Source organism: Lathamus discolor, chromosome 4 (assembly GCF_037157495.1).
Source record: "Lathamus discolor isolate bLatDis1 chromosome 4, bLatDis1.hap1, whole genome shotgun sequence".
NCBI classification, from domain to species: domain Eukaryota; kingdom Metazoa; phylum Chordata; class Aves; order Psittaciformes; family Psittacidae; genus Lathamus; species Lathamus discolor.
Genome location: NC_088887.1, coordinates 65,579,149 through 65,595,423, shown reverse-complemented (window position 1 = coordinate 65,595,423; position 16,275 = coordinate 65,579,149). Strand labels below are relative to the sequence as shown.

The window sequence follows — 16,275 nt, the reverse complement described above, 5'->3', positions numbered from 1 at the left end:
CTATATTTTAACATTTAACATACAGTAATATTTCAAGTGGGAGATGCTGAAGTTGTTTATTTTAGGTTATTTCTTTTTTTTTTTTTTTAAGCAGTTAAACTATTTTATTTATTTGTAGCAAAATATGTGGATTCCAAGTTAAGAGCTGGTAATAAAGAAGCAACAGACGAAGAGCTGGAAAGAATCCTTGACAAAATCATGATTATATTTAGATTCATTCACGGTAAGAAATAGTGTTTACTGTTGATGCAATTAAAGCTGTTTTCCTTGCTACTAGCAGAACTGTGTTCCTCTGAATGTAAGAGATAGGAGCAGCATCACATTCTCAGCCCCTGATCTTCATGGGGGGGATATTCCACCCCAATATCTGTTGGAGGGACAAGACGTGATTTTGCTCTGGTCCAGCTCTGGGGCCCTCAACACAAGAGGGATGTGGACCTGCTGGAGCAAGTCCAGAGGAAACCATGAAGACGCTTTGAGGCCTGGAGCACATCTGCTATGGAGACAGGCTGAGAGAGTTGGGGATGTTCAGCCTGGAGAAAATGAGGCTCTAGTGGAAGGTGTCCCTGCCCACGGCAGGGTGGTTGGAATTAGATGACCATTAAGGTCCCTTCCAAACCAAACCATACTATGGTCCGCAGTTCTGTGATTCTGTTGTATCTATCTGTGCTATCAATGGAAGAGGTTGGCAGAAGTTCTGGTTTAAGATATGAAAGCTTGTGTGTGTCTGTATGACTTCTTTATTTCAAAAGGCTATCACAAACAAACCGAGAAGACTTCTGTCACCTTAGGCTTTTGAAACATATTAGTACATTTATTTATTTAGTACCTTTTTTTATTTTACTTTCTTTTTTTTTTTTTTTTTTTTTTAATATATTGGGCTACTGGAGGGTGTTCTTCTGAACCCCAGAATAGTTTCATGTGGTTTGCAGCTGATCCAGTGGGAAAAACAAGGCAGCCCATAGCCCATGTTCCTGGGGAAAAAGAAAGAATTCAGCAAAAGATGTTAAGCAAATAATTAAAATATAGGAAGAAAACAACTTGTCTATATGTTTTTCTTCACTGTTGCATAGTGAATATTGTTCTGCTGGTCAGCACATCATGAGAAAGGCTTGTGTCATAAACCTGAAGTGCAATGATGCAAATAGATTGTCGGATTTCAGTTGTATTTAATTACTTTTTCTCAATTTCCATACAGGGAAAGATGTGTTCGAGGCATTTTATAAGAAAGACTTGGCCAAAAGACTGCTGGTTGGAAAGAGTGCGTCAGTAGATGCTGAGAAGTCCATGTTGTCAAAGCTTAAACATGGTAGGTACCTTCAGATGAGTTAAACTTTTATTACTCTTTGGCATGTAAATCTTACGATTTAAGAAGTGACAAGCCAGGTTTTAAGTAATAGCTGAGCATATCACAGCTTTCATTGTGTTCAGTAAGAACTTCTGGGCTGACCTTTTAGATATGTAACTGGTTCACTTAATTTATCTATAGATGAGCAAAATCCTTACAACATGTACCTGTTTGTGCATACTCTGTAACCTGGCAAATCTGGCTCAGCTGGCTCAGCTGGCTCAGGTTAAACTTTTATTGCTTGTTCTGTGCTGCTTTGTAACTGTGGGATCTTTGCTTTAATTTGTGTGACAGAATGTGGTGCTGCTTTTACCAGCAAATTGGAGGGCATGTTCAAGGACATGGAACTGTCAAAAGATGTCATGGTTCAGTTTAAGCAGGTACATTTAACTTCTGTTTGTGTGACCAATTTTCAGTAGTGATGGGGAGGCACTTAATAGTGTTACACCTTGGATTAAGCTAAAATTACACAGAACAGATTTTGAGCAGGTCCTGGTTATAGTAACAGAGTCCTACTTACAATTCTATTTATAGAAGAGAATTTATTTATTGTATATCTATTCAGAGAAAATATTCTTTGCTGTTCTATTTGATTCCATTTTAAGTAAATCACAGTTTGATTACCACATAGTAGTTTAGTTGTCAGACATTCTTTAAGATCCATGCCCCTTCATTCTGTAAACTGTTGCTGCTCTGATGAATTCTTTGTGAATGACCCACACCAGAGAAACTCCATGAAGGTTGCTGAGTGCACAGAAACCATGTATGTCTCAGCCTCGAAGTTTCCAATCTGTTGATGACATAGGGAATGCTTGGAGGAAATACTGTATATGCTCATCCTGCTGTCGTACTTCTCCCTGGGTACCTGTTCTGGGGCCTTATTGAAGACAGGATACTGTGATAGAGATCTGTCCCAGGACACCTGCTCCTGTAATAAAATACTCCAGTGACTTTTCTGTCCCAGACTTTTCAGCCTGGCTTGACTGATGCTGTGCTCAAATGATACGAAAATGTTTCGTCTAACAGGTGTGGAAGTGCCAGGGCTTCCTTTGGACCTTATAGTTCTTGCCCTGGCTTCTGATGAAAAGCTTGTTCTTTTTTCGCTTTATTTGCATGTGGTTAAAGTTCCTTCAACCTTAATACCCTGTAAAGACAGTGGTCTAGGATACTTCATGGCATGTTGTTCTTTTCTTTTTACTTCCAACCACTTGCTGTGTTTTGAAATTCAGGAGGAGGGCATTAGATTGTCATTCAAGATCCTGGTAAAGCATGTCAGTTCAAGGATGTGTCATGTAGAAACTTTTCAGCGTTACACTCATTTTAGATTTCTAATTTAAGTATATATGCTTTCTAATTATACAGACATTATACCTGAATGATTTTTGTCTCCTATATTTTAGTATATGCAGAACCAAAGTGACCCAGGAAATATAGACCTGACAGTAAACATATTAACTATGGGATATTGGCCAACTTACACACCTATGGAAGTCCACTTAAATTCAGAGGTTAGTGTTTAAATTCTTCCAAATGCACTTCACAGAGCAGAATTATAATCGCTATCATAAAGTAAACTAATGCCCTTCATTTAATGTTTTTCTGCTAGTTATTTAAGGGCTTTATATCATTTTACAGAAGTCAAAATTGCAAACAATATAATGTGGATAAAATATTTTTTTCAGATTATTGTTTCACTTAATGTGTTGGGGTTTTTATCTTCTTCTTAATAAGAATAATAATGTAAAGTTAGTATTAAAATAAAACCAGCGTCCTACTTACCATTGCAGTCAAGCACTTAGAAGTTTAAAACTGGGCAGTAATTTAGTTAATCTTTAACTAAATTGGTTAGGCACTTTGATCTAGCCAATAGTTATGTTACTGAACATTATTTCTTCAGTAAGATCCTTCCTCTGTTCTCTGCAATGTGCCACACAAACCCCTGCATTTAAATGGTATTTGCCTGAAAAAAGCTTCCTTCCAAGTCAAGAGATTTTTACAGAGCTTCTGTCAGTAGTGATTTAAGTTGCAATACGGATTTGGAGTTCTATTTTCTGCAATATCTTGCTTGATGTGGAAGCTTTTGTATTCTTGCTCCTGTGGCATCTTTTCCTCTGTAGCAGACTACTTTGGAAGGATCCAACCTGAGCAACACGTCGTGAAAATGGAGGTGTAAAAAAAAAAACCATTACTTGGAAGTAAGAGGGTATAAAGTTCTGGAATCAGACTTGAATGTGTATAGGACAAACCGAAGGAAGAACTTGGGAGCAGATGGTCATAGTCAGTGTGTAGGTGTGAGAGGTATGCTTTTTGTTCTGCGACACTCTTGGTCACATTCAAAGTCCAGGACAAAGCTTGTATTTATTTTTGAGCTTTAAAAGCCTTTACAGGGGGTTATTTTACTTTTTAACAAGCAAACAAACAAAAAAAGGGAGAAATAAAAAGCTGGTTTTGAACTGGGACTTTCCTTCATGCATAATAGTACCAGTGCACTTGAGGGCAGAATTTTGCACTTTGGATTTAGTTTTTAATACAAAACCACTCATTGTGAAACGTTGTTGAGGAGAATAAAGAAATTACATGTGTGAAATCATCCAGCATCATTGTACTGATATAATCCTAATAAACATTTATCTCACTTTGCTTTACAGATGATAAAGCTTCAAGAGGTGTTTAAAACCTTCTACCTGGGAAAACACAGTGGTCGAAAGCTTCAGTGGCAGACCACTTTAGGACATGCTGTGCTAAAGGCAGAATTTAAGGAAGTAAGTTTGCTTGTTTAATGCTTAGTCTGTTGGGATGAAAGTTAAGTGAGTTATTGGAAACCTATTCATGTAATGTATTTTTTATAAAGGTAGTAACATTTTTGTAGAGGGACAGTCACAATTCAATATTGTTACTTTTGTATAGAAAGTTGGCTTTTTATAATTAAACTGAAATACTACCTGTCTAACAGGAGACAACAATATGATAACGATATTCATTTGATAGGAATTGTTGCTCATTTGAATAAAACAAGTTGTAATAAACCAGGAAATTAATGAAAGAGAAATAATGCAGCATCTTTTTATTTTTAATATCATAGAACCGCAGAATGGTTTGGGTTGGAAGGGACCTTAAAGATCATCCGGTTCCAACCCCCTCCCATAGGCAGGGACACCTTCCACTAGACCAGGTTGCTCAAAGCCCCATCCAACCCAGCCTTGAACACTGCCAGGGATGGGGCAGCCACAAGTTCTCTGGGCAACCTGTGCCAGTGCCTCACCACCCTCACAGTGAAGAAAATGGGAATACAGAATTGTTTTAATCATAGAAATACTGGTGGCACTTTCAATATGCTTCACTGATACAAAAAGAGACTGAAGGGTATTAGTCATGTAACGATTGTGGTTAAAATTTAAATGCTTGTTGAATTATTTAAGTCTTAAATAACCACATTGTATCTTAATGTGGTTTTGTTTTGTCTCACAGAATATCTTGCCTTGCTAATAATGCAGCTTAATTGAGACAGAGCAAAGACAAAAAACCACCTTGAATTCTTTTGCTAACTCATTGTAACTGAAACTCAGAGGCTTAGGTGTTATGCAACAGTAGGACGGATAGGTTTGTAGCTGTTGATTGACAGAGGTGTTTACAGCTTTCTAAAGAGTTTGAGCTATTTCCTTTCCATTGCCTGTTTGTACAAATATTGTGCTACTTGACAGTACAATCACGCTGTATCATGGTAAACAAAAAAATTATCTTTTGTCTCTTTCATATTTGATCCAGCACCAAGATTTCTTTTATATTAGTTTCCTCACCTCCATGAAATGAAACCTGGTTGAAGTATGAAGAGATTTGTTATTGATGGCACCAAAGCCAGAATTTCATGTATTGTAATTAAAACGAAGTAAATGATGTGAAGTAAATACAAGGCCATTCTCATGAGTTTCTGCTGTGTGCTGTATTGCTAATGTGAGAGGAGCAAAAAAATCCGAGGTTTTAAAAATATCCTGCTTCCTCAGTTCTGCATTCAGGCAGATTCTTCTGTGTGCCAGGCATTCTAAAATGCACATCTCTTCGTCTAAAATTAGGAAAAAGAATGTATAGCTTCTGCAACTTGGCAGATTTGGAGGATACAATAGAAAATGCTCTGAATATTACCGCTAATTATTTGCTATTTCTTTTCTAGGGAAAGAAAGAATTTCAAGTGTCGCTCTTTCAGACATTAGTGTTGCTTATGTTTAATGAAGGAGATGAATTCAGTTTTGAAGAAATTAAAATGGCCACTGGTGTAGGTAGGAAGAGTACTTCTGATTCTTAAATTTGTTCATCGAGTAGTTGCCAATTATGATTCGGTATGTAAAGGCTTAATTTTAAGAAATTTGCTGTGATCATTAGAACAAACTGCATCAATAGTACATAAACCCCAAAAGAGATGAGGAAACACCCTGCTTCTACTTCTTAATGTAGATAGCTTCACAAAATTAATAGTGAGAGCTGTGTAGCATATGGTGCTACTAACAGCCTATTAGATTTACAAAATGTATCACTGCAATTCTTAAAATTCAAGTGGTGATAAAGACTGTTGAACCTACAGCTTGGTTTAGTTCTATTACAGTTTCAAATATGGTGTTTTGAAAACGATCTGTTGTAGAATGCTGCCATTTTGGGGTGATTCAAGACAGTATTTTCAGTTTAACTGTCCAGAGAACTTGCCCACCTGTTTTCCATTACTGTTGCTGGAGTGCCCCATTTACAAGAGGTCTGATTTGTTAAGGAGAGCAGTGTCCTGTAGGGTGTAGACTTTGTTAGCTGCTTGAAACCTTAAAGCAGAAAGAACAAAGAAAACTGAGGAAAAGTATAGTTTTCTCTTATCCACCTGCAGCATCTGCTTTCTATGTTCTTATGCTCTTGGATGGTTTGGTTTGGGGTTTTTTAATTTATTTTTACACTTTCTTGAAATAGATACAGCCATTAGCACTAAAAATGGTAATACTGTCATCTCTTTACTCTCTGGAACTTCTGCAGCAACCAGGTCATACCCACCAGTCCTTCATATGTTGAATATGAAGATCAACACAATAGAGCAACTGTTGAAAGAGTACTTGAACCCATGCAAGTACTAAAATCCTGTAAATATATTTACTAAAATATTGTAGAATAGGGATATCAAGAATCCCTGTGTTTCAGAACAATGCTTTGCAGAAGGCAGTACAGCCTGGGTGCTCCAGTTTCTCAGCATCAGTGCTTAAGTTGCTTAGTCATCCACACCATTAATGCTAAGGGAGCTGAAGAAAGCTCATCCTAGTGTGAATGATAAGCATCAGGATAGTCCAGAGAGGCTCATTAGATCAGAGTACAATGGTTACAGAACAAATATAAGTTCACACAAGCATGATCCAGATCCTGCTTTCCCATCTTGTCTTGATGAACCTTGGAGCTTGCATTCTGGCTGCCTGACAGCAACGGATAAAATCTGCTGCATGGAAATCCATTCCATTATGGCACAATAGAAAGGATTTCAATAGACTTTTTTTAAGGCAGATGGCTGAAATTGATAGTTGGGAGCTACCTAAATTATGTAATTGCACCATGTCTGTGTTTCTCTTCCACATGGGAAAGTAGTGTAGGAATGCTGGTAGTGAGGACAGTTCTTGGTCCAGAGGGTTCCCATGGGGTCAGGATGGATGACATAAAATCTCATCTTCCCAGGTTCTACCTACACAAGGCATTTGGAGCTGCTTTAGAGAGGTCCCATTCCCACCTGGCAGTCTCCCTATTTCTAAAGAAGAGGAAATTCCTATGGCCAGAAATGGTGTCAGAAATAGATCCCACACTGCGCTTTGCTGCAAGGATGATCCTTTTGCTCACTGGTACCCTGCCAAAGTTTGGTATCCTGGCTAGTTGGAAAAGAACAGTGATTCAGTTACTAGAAAAGGTAGCTGAATTTGTGATGCAGCTGCTTGGTGAATTGACCACTAAGGGTAGAGGTGTTGGCAAATGGACACTTGAGAGACCACCCAGCATGAACCAGAGGTTCTGGCTCATGGCTACAAATAACAGCACATGGTAGAAATCCTGGAGGGCAAAACTTGGGCATTTGGGTTGCCATAGAAACTGTTTCTAAATGTTCTAAACACCAGGCGCAAGCTAGACAGGCAGAATTGAAACATATGCTTTAAAAAATAAGGTATGGAACAGGGTCTAGATTTATTGAGAAGTAGGAAGGCCTTTGAAACAGGGGGGACATGTACAAGAAGGGGCTCCATCTAAATTCAAAAGGAGTCAAAAAGAAATCGCTGGCACATTTTAAGGTTTTAGAAGGTCTGTAGGGTTTGTCAGACTTTTCCCTCCACCATCTAGAAATAAAATGGTGGATCTGAGAAGAGTTCAGAGAATGGGAATAAAGATGGAAGACCTGGGACAGTTTCTTTAGAAGGATCAGTTGTATATGCTAGGACTAAACTAAATAGACCAAAAGTTCAACAGGACAGGTTCAGGGAAGAGCAAGGCACTGCAGGTTTCTCAACACGTAGAAACCACCTCTGGCTTAGGAAGTCTCTTAGCCCTAAGTGATTGTAGACTTAGTGAGCAGTAGGATGAGGAGATGAGGAAGAGCAGGAAGTGTGAAGCTGTATTAGCTTTGCTCTATGCTCATCTGCTCCTGGCCACTGCTGGAGACAGGGTGCTGGGCTAGATGGACCTTCTGACCCAGGGTGGGTGTTCTTCAGTTCTAAACACTGAAAGAGACACTGAACCTTCCAACTCTGAAGAACTGGCCCTAACCACTTCCTTTACTTTGGTGCTCACATGTACCAGCTTTTTCTGGGAGGTGGTGGAAGTCTTGCACAGGTTTTAGTTAGTTAACGTGTGTTTATGTTGAGGCACTATTACGAGGGATTACCCACTCTTTGCATATTGGTGTTTACTGCAGAAGAGTTCAGAGGGCTGTGTAAATACCATAGGGTAGAATATAATATTGCAATTTGAAGTGTCAGTAAAGGGTTTAGAACAGATGAGTAAATCAGACAGTAAATTAGACCACCACTAACTGAACACTAGTCACCCTGATGCTTTACAGGAATCCATTGTAGTTATTAGTCAAGTGACCCTTGGTGCAAGCTTGACAAGAGCAAGGCTAAATTTATGTATTTATTTACATTCATGGGGTAATTCTTCAGATTATTGCAGGGTAGCCAGTCTGTACTGGGAGGAATGGAATTGTCAGGCCCATGGATAAATGTATACAAGGGAAGAGCCAGCATAATTTATGTGGTATATGATTTTACTTTCAAATTCTTTGAGAGAGTCAGTAAGCATATCCAAAATCGTATTTATGCACTTGGCTTTTTGAAAGCTCTTGATAAGAGCTCCTCATGAGCTCTAAAATAGTGAAATAGTGAAAGGAAGCTCTTACTTGGGATCCCCAGGTATTATTCATCATGGCCACTAATGACCTGAAGAAGATGAATACTCATGTGATAGAATTTGATGCTGATTCCTTAGGAAGGTCAAATCTGAAACATGTAAAAAAAGTCACAAAGGGATCTTGCACTGTTGAACAATTAGGAGATCAAATGGCATCCAGTGTTGATGAATATAAATATATCTGGGGCAGGAGCTGAGTGAGGGGAATAACCTTAATCATGTCAGAGAGATTGCCTTTGTTAGGTGTCAGCATGCAGGAGTGAAGCTGTGCTGTCATTGTGTCCCCTGGAAAGAAAATCCATCAGAAAGAAAAGTTCATCAGTGATCAGAAGGGCAAACAGCATCTTGGTAACTTCTGGGGAAGTAATTGAGAATAAAACAGAAAGCACCTTTATGCTGTGTGTGTGTGTGTGTGTGTTTGGATACTTCATAAATTTCAGGTTAGCCCATATCTACAGTGTATAGTAGGATTAGATAAGGACAAAAAAGAAGAAATACAGCAGGTATAGAACAGTTCCTTTGCAGAGGGTGGAGACTTCATCTCTTAAATTTGGGGCATGATAATTTGGAGAGAGGTGAAAAGGAGGAAATACAAGTCTGTTGAATTACGGATGGCTTAGAGGCAGTGAATAGTGAATTCACTAGCTCTCACAGCACAAGAATTCAGGCACCTTTTGGCTTCTCTATCTTACTAGCCAAGTCAAAGAACTCATGTTGGGTGAGCAAACATTTTAATCCGATCCCTGTAAAGCATGATGTGGTCGTTCTCAACTGAAACCAAGTTAGGTGCCTAAGATTAATGGCAGGTCTTAATTGTCAAATGTCAGATCAACTCAAATTGAGTCAGCTCCCAATTTCCTGCATGCACATTGATTTTTAATTGAGAACACCATGAAGGTAATCTTAAGTTATATTCTGCTTATTTAATCGGTTCCTGTGGATCTCTTACTGCATAAGCATCATGGATAATGTCTTCATCTGGCCATAGCTGGAACTTGTGTTCTGCAGTCGCTGTTACAATTTAAAGAGATGAGATTGTCCCTGGTACATTAATACTGTTATAAAATCCATAAATTGACACTCAAAAGAAAGAATGGTTACTTGCTCTTTGGTAACTATGCTTCTTTGAGCTGTGTTGTCCAAATATACTCTGTGTTTTTACCTGCCTTTCTCCTAGCATTACTAGGAGCTGTAGTTTTTACTTCAGTGATTGAGTGATATTCTTCCCTTTGGCATACTGTAGCCTGTGACTTAGCGTGCCAAGCAGAAGCAAAGCTCCAAAGCATATTGAGTGTTTGGAAAAGCCTATTTTTTTGTTTGGACAGAAACACAGCTCAGCGATCTGCATTTACTGAAAGTGAAACCCCCCGAAAGTGTGAAAGATCACAAATGCCTGTTTAGTCAAAGTAGTTTAAAGGGTTTTTTTTAGTAATCCTAGAACAGCTGGAACTTTAAAAAAAAAAAAGGTCACTCTGTGAAAGTTAAAAGTATTTTAGAAGTAATAATAGCGTTAATCTTTTACTCAGCTACACTGCACTTCAGCACTAGGTTGCAAAACCTTTCTTTCAATTATTAGGCTAAAACTGTTCAAGGGATCCAACACATTTGATGATAATTTTATATTATAAGTATTCTAGAGACTGCAGAGGGTGTTTGAATACAAAATCTTGATACATGACTTTGTAACATAGACTATTTTAGACTTCATTTTATCTACTTGTCCAAATGATTTTAGCTTTAAATTGTAGTAGATAAAGTTTTACTCACTGACTTGTTTCTACTATTTCCTGTCATGGGGGGAAGTTTGTGATTATAATAGGTGTGAGCTCTACCTTCTTGTAAAACATCTTCCTATTAATTTAGACTTCTATTTGTTTGTGGGTTTTTAATTATTATTATATGTTTTCTAGAGCGTGTTAAAAATAGTAATGAAATCATAAAATAGGTGGCTTGAGTGTTTTGTCGTCCATGTTTTTTTTTCTTCTGTCTTGTTACTACCAAACAAGATGAAATAAAACCAGGCTCATGTTAATGTGAAATCTTTTCTGAAACTCCTTTCGGTTGGAAAGCTCACTGAGGTGAGCCCAAGTCTGTCTTTCTGATGGGTGCAATTCATGCACACTCTTAGCACTTGCCTGTCAAGGATGTGAGACCCAAGTTTGACAGCTGTGAGTTGTTACCTAATTTGAACTTAGCTGGAAGAAGGTATTAGGATAAAACCAGTGACTTTTCAAATGTATTTCTTCATTAATCAGATAAAACTCTTCATGTTACACTTTGTTCTCCTTTCTCTCAACTCTGAACTTCTTCACAGAGGACAGTGAATTAAGAAGAACCTTGCAGTCTTTAGCTTGTGGAAAAGCACGAGTATTGATTAAAAGTCCAAAGGGCAAGGATGTAGAAGATGGAGATAAATTCATCTTTAATGGTGATTTCAAGCACAAATTGTTTAGAATAAAGATCAACCAAATCCAAATGAAAGAAACAGTATGTATTTAATTTTTGCATTCATTCTGTTTGTTTATCTGTATGTCCCACTTGGAGGGACAGAATCTCTGCAGTTCCTTTTGTAGTTTTTGCATGTGGAGAAAGGAAACAGGTGTTTAATTTTTTGGTAGTCAGGATGACTTGCAGAGGCACTAAAGATTTTAGATGTCACTGAAATTGGAAAAAAAAAAACCCTTCTAGGTTCTTTCCTATGATTGTGTAATTAAATGCCTCTATTTAAAACTGGTAGAATCTTGTAGGTGTTTCAGTCCATCTTTGAAGTTTCTGTGGTATGGCTGGAGTGTTGGCATTATATTGAACTCATGAAACAAATGTCATCACCTCACTTCTTTATTTAGCGGGTATGGGAGTTATTGAAGTCAAGGATGTCCCTGATTTTGCAGTGGATATTTTTGTTGCACTTGAATCCCAGTTCCTGGCACGAGGTAACATGTTTTAATGAACATTGACTTCTTTCCTTTTGCCTTTGCATATTAAAATCCCTAAAAGTCAAATTGGAGCTGATCAGTTTGATACAAAAGACTGCTGTATTTGGACTGACAAATCGTTACATGTTCTCTCAAAAATCTGAAGTGAGTTAAGATTTAGTTTAATTTATCAAATAGAATTAAGATGTATGTTCTTATTTTCTTTACATTATTCTTAATTTTATCTTTGGCTTGCATTATCAGTATGCTTCAGAATCACAGTTCTTAGCATGCAGTAATGCAGGAGTCTGTCTCAAAGATGAATAAGGATACATGAGTTTCATTTCATTGTAAAGGTTAACTATAGAAATATAATTGATTAAAAATAGCCATAAAAGGCTATCTGATTTGTGGCATTGTATTGTTCTTTAGGTCGAGGAACAGGTCAGCACAACTGAAAGAGTATTTCAAGACAGGCAATACCAGATTGATGCTGCAATCGTACGAATAATGAAGATGAGAAAGACTCTCGGTCATAATCTCCTTGTTTCTGAGTTGTATAATCAACTGAAATTTCCTGTAAAGGTAACTGATTTTAATTTTCAAACCTTCCAATGATTATTTAAGAGTATGTAATATATTTTTCCATTCAGCTTGTCCATAAAAGTAAGAATCATAGAATGGTTTGGGTTGGAAAGGACCTTAAGATCATCTAGTTCCAACTCCCCTGCCACAGGCAGGGACACCTTCCACTAGATCAAGTTACTCGACGCTCCATCCAGCCTGGCCTCCAGGGATGGAGCATTCACAACTTCCTTGGGCAGCCTGTTCCAGTGCCTCACCACCCTCACAGTAAAGAACTTATTCCTTATATCTAACCTGAACTTCCCCTGTTTAAGTTTTAACCTGTTACCCCTTGTCCTGTTGCTACACTCCCTGATGAAGAGTCCCTCTCCAGCATCCTTGTAGGTCCCCTTCAGATATTGGAAGGCTGCTATGAGGTCTCCACGCAGCCGTCTCTTCTCCAGGCTGACTTGCTCCAATAGTTCCATGTTGGGGACACCAGAACTGGAATATGAAATATGTTTTAATCAAATCCAAAGAGAAAGGTATTAAAAATTACTGTCTAAACAGAAATAAGCCAGAGTTATCAGTAAGAAATTATATTTAGATATTTACTATGGCACATCTCATGGAGCTGTTCACATTCCTAGTTTTTAAAATGAAATATATTTGCATTTATATTACTAACAGTTACACTAATCTCATCTTTTCTTGTAGCCTGGAGACTTGAAAAAGAGGATTGAATCTCTCATTGACAGAGACTATATGGAGAGAGACAAAGACAACCCTAATCAGTACCACTATGTTGCTTAATGGAGAAGAAATCCTTTTATTTAAAAAAATAAAATCATAATTAAAAAGAAAATCTAAAAAATAAAAACAAAAATCATGCATATTATATCTTCAGGACACCAAATACCTATGCTGTTCCAGACTTTCCTTTTAGCAGGTTTCAGGTTGATGTATACTATTCAACCAGCTGCATGCACTGCTGTGGAAAAGAAGCAAAATGACATGTTAATTGATCATCCTCATCGGGACTACTTAATTTTAAGTGTCATGTTTATATTTCTTTTAGTTACTCTCTTGTTCTTTTGGGTTCTTCAAAATTTAGTTTTATAATTTTGTTTAACAGTGTCATTGAAGTTGGATGGAAAGGTAAAATTACCTGTGTGAGAAATACTTTGTGATGGATGCAAGTCTGGTTTCTTCATTTATGTGTTCCTAACTGCATCCGTAAAGACCCTATATGCTGCATTCTTTAGCTACAGTGACAACTGGGGTAACTTTTTAAAACCCTTCATTGATGAACACTTACATACAAGCAGTGTTGTTGAAATACACTGACTTTTTGAAATTACATACCATGAAACCTGCTCACCTTGTGGTCAGCTAATTTGCTTTCAAATGATTATGAGCTTCAGTCTGGTTTGGACAAATCAGGTTTCGAAGTGAGATCCTTGAAGTGCCAAGAGGACAACTGTATTCATGTGTGTAGTGAATTGTTGGATTAGTTAGCTAAGGTATGGATTATCATTTTATTACTACTTCTGCTGGCTTGGGTGGCAAAGATTAGATCTGCATCAAGAAGCCCTACCTCATTTTAGGGCAACGGGTGTTTATCGCTTTATGTAACAGCCGTAACATTTAGTTTTGCCTTGAAAATAACATACAGGGAACCTACTGTACAGCATGCTCCACTTGAAAGAAGAAAACCCCTTTTTTTAAAAAGACTTTTATGGTCTCAATATTGTGAAAGCATAGTTTTTTGTCTTGAAAGACTAAGGATTTTGTGAGTACTTTGTTTCATATTGTATATATGTAAGCTGATTTGAATTCAAGAATGAAAGACATTGTAGATCTGTTAGATAACTGTAACTATAAGGAAGACATCTGTGGTAATACTTGCAAAAAGACTCTGTTTATTTTTCTGGATTTGCATACTGGTGTGTTTCATTCTGAAAAAGAGCTATGAAAGGAGTTTTGATCGTGGCATAAATGAGAATGTAACTGAGCAATATTTTTTCTTGAGAGATACCATACTGAGTTTATGTCATACAGGGTTTGTGCATCAATTAAAAGGCCACCACCTCTTCTTAAAGTAAACATCGCTGAGAGTTGACATCTTGTGGATTTACATCTGAAAGTCCTCATTCTGTCACCTGTTGTCACTAATTGCATTACATTCTTCCGAATATTTTTGTTCCCTTTGTGTTTAGAAACTAAACACATTTAGTTTATTGTATTTAAAGTGTATTTAATATTGTAATTTAATGTAGACTTATTTTAATATTTGAATCTTCAGGTAATGCAAATAAAATTTTTGATGCATATTAAATATTAATTTCTTAGCCTTTGTGAGAATATGGTACTTCAGTTTGTTTCTGCAGTTTGTTCTTTAGTGTGAATTATACCATTCGCCTTGTAATTCACTTTGTAGGCATGTAGAAGCTGATCAGCTCCATTTCAATAGACTTTTAAAACAAAAAGGAGTGTGTGCCTCACAGAAATGCAATGGACAGGGGCTTTCTCCTCACAGAAGGTTGGCGGAGGTATGCCGTAACTGATACCAAGCAGTAAATGTACCGCCTTTTCTTTCTGAACCCCAACTTCCCGGTTCAGTGGTTTCAAACAATAGATTATAAGCAGTGGTGTTATCCTAGAGAAGACTGGAATGGTTCTGCCTTACAACGCAATGTTAATTGATTAAATGTGCTGAGATGTGCAGGTTTTCTTAATTACCACAGACTAGAACTCTTTGGCCAAATTACTCTCATACAGCAATCAAAAATGAGTTGTTCCACCAGCACTGGAAATAATGAAGCTTGCCTACCTGTGATGTGTCCCCTCAGTCCCCTACTGTATAACCCTTCCCCTCAAATTAACCTCAAGCAGCAGTAGTGCAGAGGGTTCTTCTGCTTAGTTCTGCCCTTCTGCTACCTTGTGGGAATGATTGTTTCATTCTCCTTTATCCAGCTGCTGATCTCCACCCATCCCTTTAGCTCCCAGTCCTACAGACAATGTAATGATCTCTAAAGATTTTTACTCTTCCTGGTCTGAAAGTAGCTTCAGTTTCAAAAGCTGTGGAAGAGACTGAAAGGCCAGGTGATTGTGACTCTCTTTTTCTCAAGTCTTCATTTTTTATTTGATTTCCTCAAATTCCTGTGAGTTTGCATTTTTCTGAACCAAATGGGTAACTGGTTAGTTCATTAGCATGGTAATCACTACTTCATAGCAAAACAGCTGATAGAGGTGACAGAATTTGGCTGAGCATCCAGCCAGTTGTTAGTCTGATGCCAGCTATTTGGGTTCTCATCACCTTGGGAATATTTGTGCCCACAGGTCAGAAATTGCTAAACATTTCTTGCTGGAAGATCACTCTGTGTTGAAGACACTGGGCTGTACCAAAGTAACAGATTTCCTCTGTAGCACATCTATGCTCAGAAGATGTCTTGAAAATGTGAATCTTGGCACTTTGGTGTCCTTGGAACAAACTGTACAGCAGCTTCTGTGGAATGACAAAAATAGCAGGAATCCAGGATACAGGTGGTGCCTCTCCAATTTTACCAAACCCTTTCAATGTAACTTGAAATTTTGCAGTTTAACATAAGCATTCTGGTACCTCTTCCAGACATATGTGTATTTAAAAAGCAATTTTCTAAACGTGATGTTCTGTCACCTAGCCTAGCATTTTCTGAGGGAAAGCCAGTGTGAAAATGCAGGCTGACAGCCAACTTGCAGGTGCTTCCCAACTCTGGCAATTACAGTTCTTACCAGCCACCACCAGCCTCCTTCCTGCCCGCTACTTGTGTCCTTTCATCTTAGTTCTGCATTTCAGCTTCCCCTGTATTCCTTTATGTCGTGGTTTAAACCCAACCACAAAAGCTCGTTCACTCACTGCTCCCCTGACCCTCCCCGCTCTCGGAGGGATGGGGAGGAGAATCGAGAGAATGTAACTCCCACGGGTTAAGAACAGCCCAGTAAGTAAGGTATAACACAAATCACTGCTGCTACCACCAATTATAATATTGATAAGAGAAA

At 38.0% G+C, this 16,275-nt stretch overlaps 1 protein-coding gene and 1 long non-coding RNA gene across 2 annotated transcripts in view; one reads left to right on the top strand and one right to left on the bottom strand.

Annotated features, from left to right (window-relative positions):
• Window positions 1-14,598, top strand: part of CUL4A (cullin 4A) — a 42,087-nt gene extending 27,489 nt beyond the window's left edge. Inside the window, exons 12-20 of the mRNA XM_065677883.1 lie at window positions 119-223; window positions 1,199-1,309; window positions 1,643-1,728; window positions 2,749-2,856; window positions 3,997-4,110; window positions 5,517-5,622; window positions 11,070-11,242; window positions 12,103-12,255; window positions 12,952-14,598. Coding sequence (XP_065533955.1) covers window positions 119-223; window positions 1,199-1,309; window positions 1,643-1,728; window positions 2,749-2,856; window positions 3,997-4,110; window positions 5,517-5,622; window positions 11,070-11,242; window positions 12,103-12,255; window positions 12,952-13,047 — 1,052 coding nt within the window. The 3' untranslated portion in view covers window positions 13,048-14,598. The remainder of the gene's footprint in view (window positions 1-118; window positions 224-1,198; window positions 1,310-1,642; window positions 1,729-2,748; window positions 2,857-3,996; window positions 4,111-5,516; window positions 5,623-11,069; window positions 11,243-12,102; window positions 12,256-12,951) is intronic.
• Window positions 11,458-16,275, bottom strand: part of LOC136013661 (uncharacterized) — an 8,084-nt gene continuing 3,266 nt past the window's right edge. Inside the window, exons 3-4 of the long non-coding RNA XR_010612305.1 lie at window positions 13,154-15,742; window positions 11,458-12,738 (exon numbers count right to left, since the gene is read on the bottom strand). This is a non-coding gene — a long non-coding RNA (uncharacterized LOC136013661). The remainder of the gene's footprint in view (window positions 12,739-13,153; window positions 15,743-16,275) is intronic.